Raw genomic sequence first — 1,838 nt, forward strand, 5'->3', positions numbered from 1 at the left:
GTGTCGGCGCGGCTGATTTTTCAGACTCATAACAAGGCCACGGTGTCTGGTCCTCTGGGGCGATCATTGCCCATCAGTTTCGGTCGATCCGTCTGTTAATCTGTGGCTGGCCGTTTGTTCTTCTTATTGGATATGATTCACCTTTCTTTGCGATTTAATTTTCCCTTCGCTGTACACGGACTGACGTGAGGCACGACCAACTACTGCCACCCCCGACCTTCGAACGTAGGTAAGTTGGTGGTGAGTCACTCTCTACCTCTCAAACCCGGCCCTTTCCCTTTCGTTGAATCATTTGTACGGGCTTAGAAAATGGCACACGTACCTGCCTCATCTCATGGAAATTCTCATTCGCATGGGCATATGGCCATGTTAAGCACAAACAGGCGACGGATCAATGAAACACAAAGACGATAAAATGTAGCTATTAAGTAATTAGGCACGGTTTTGCCTTTGAGTGGAGACTCGGTTGTGCGCACGACGTAAATATTGTACAATAGCAAATCTACGAGACAGTGTATAGCTTTATTCTGCACAGGTTGATAAAAAGGGGAAACAAGATGACTCGACAACGTGATGCTAGCATTACAATTGCTACAGAATTACTCGATAAACTACGCGTGCACTGAACGACGTCCTCGTACGTTGTCACTTGTCACACGTCGACTGTGCAGTCCGCCGGGTGCGTGAACTTGAGCGAGACGGTCCCGTTGCCGCCGCCTGGGACGCCGCCCGCCGTGGCGCTCATGGCGAAGGCGCCTCCGGCGGCGTTGCCGCTGGTGGCGAGCAGCGCGGGGCAGTTGACGAAGAGGTGGTACCCGCCGGAGACCCAGCTGCCGACCTTCCACTTGACGCGGCCGTCCACCTTGACGTGCAGCAGCACGTACCCGGCGGCGATGTCCTGCTTCATGGCGTCCGCCACATACTGCGCCACGGGCACCGACTCCCCCGACATCACGGGCGACCACACCGACATGTCCTTGTGCCCCTGGTAGATGGCCGGCATCGCCACGGGGACCGTCACCGGCTCGTCGCGGTACGTCGTGAACACGTCCAGGGTCTTGTAGTACACGCCCACCCGGTCGTTCGGGTTCCGCGACGCAATCGTCACCTGTACGTGTCAAATTAATTGGATTCTTTGGTTACGAAATGAATGTCCAGATTCTTTTTCTTGTGACAAAAATTGGACATTCCTCGTCATGGCATGCTACAATCGCACATGTGAAATTCCCAAATGCCAAGACACGCGCATGGAAATATGGAACGGACCTGGAGATCGAGGGAGAGGGCTGGGTCGCTGAGGTCGATGGAGCGGAGCTGCACATCCTGGAGGTAGAAGGACGGCTTGGAGGGGTGCAGGGCGAGGTAGATGACGAGCACGATGAACCCGACGAGGACGGCGAGAGTCAGGATGCAGGCGGCGATGGAGCCGCAGCAGCGCCGGAGGATCCAGTCGCGGGGGTGCTTCTCCTTGCTCATGGCTGATTGGCTGCTTAGTGTGCGACGAGCGGGGGAGCTGGCTGAGCTAGGACTCTGTGTATATGTGGGCAGTGGAAAAGTGTGGCGCCAGTGGGGTGGCTTTTTAAAATAAAAAGAGTAGATTTTACAAAACTAAAACTATAATTTCTGAAATGGGTTTTATAAAACTACAAGTATTTGTACTTTAGTAACACAAAATCATATTTTTTCACAAAACTATATTTTTTATGTTTCATAAAACTACAACTATTTTAAGTAAAATAATTATAGTTTCGTAAAAAAATATAATATTGTATTATTAGGATATAAGTATTTATAGTTTTATAAAACTCGTTGTAGAAGTTATAATTTTATAATAGTTA

At 50.3% G+C, this 1,838-nt stretch overlaps 1 protein-coding gene across 1 annotated transcript; it reads right to left on the reverse strand.

Moving 5' to 3' along the window:
• Positions 1-503: 503 nt before the first annotated feature.
• On the reverse strand, positions 504-1,561 carry LOC133924188 (NDR1/HIN1-like protein 1). Its single transcript, XM_062369621.1, has 2 exons — positions 1,267-1,561; positions 504-1,108 (listed from the first exon to the last, which is right to left on the reverse strand). Exons 1-2 carry the CDS (start codon positions 1,474-1,476, stop codon positions 653-655), a joined length of 666 nt encoding a protein of 221 aa, XP_062225605.1. The 5' UTR covers positions 1,477-1,561; the 3' UTR covers positions 504-652.
• Between the last annotated feature and the right edge of the window lie 277 nt (positions 1,562-1,838).

The sequence above is a fragment of the Phragmites australis genome, chromosome 7, assembly GCF_958298935.1.
Source record: "Phragmites australis chromosome 7, lpPhrAust1.1, whole genome shotgun sequence".
In the NCBI taxonomy this organism is placed as follows: Eukaryota; Viridiplantae; Streptophyta; class Magnoliopsida; order Poales; family Poaceae; genus Phragmites; species Phragmites australis.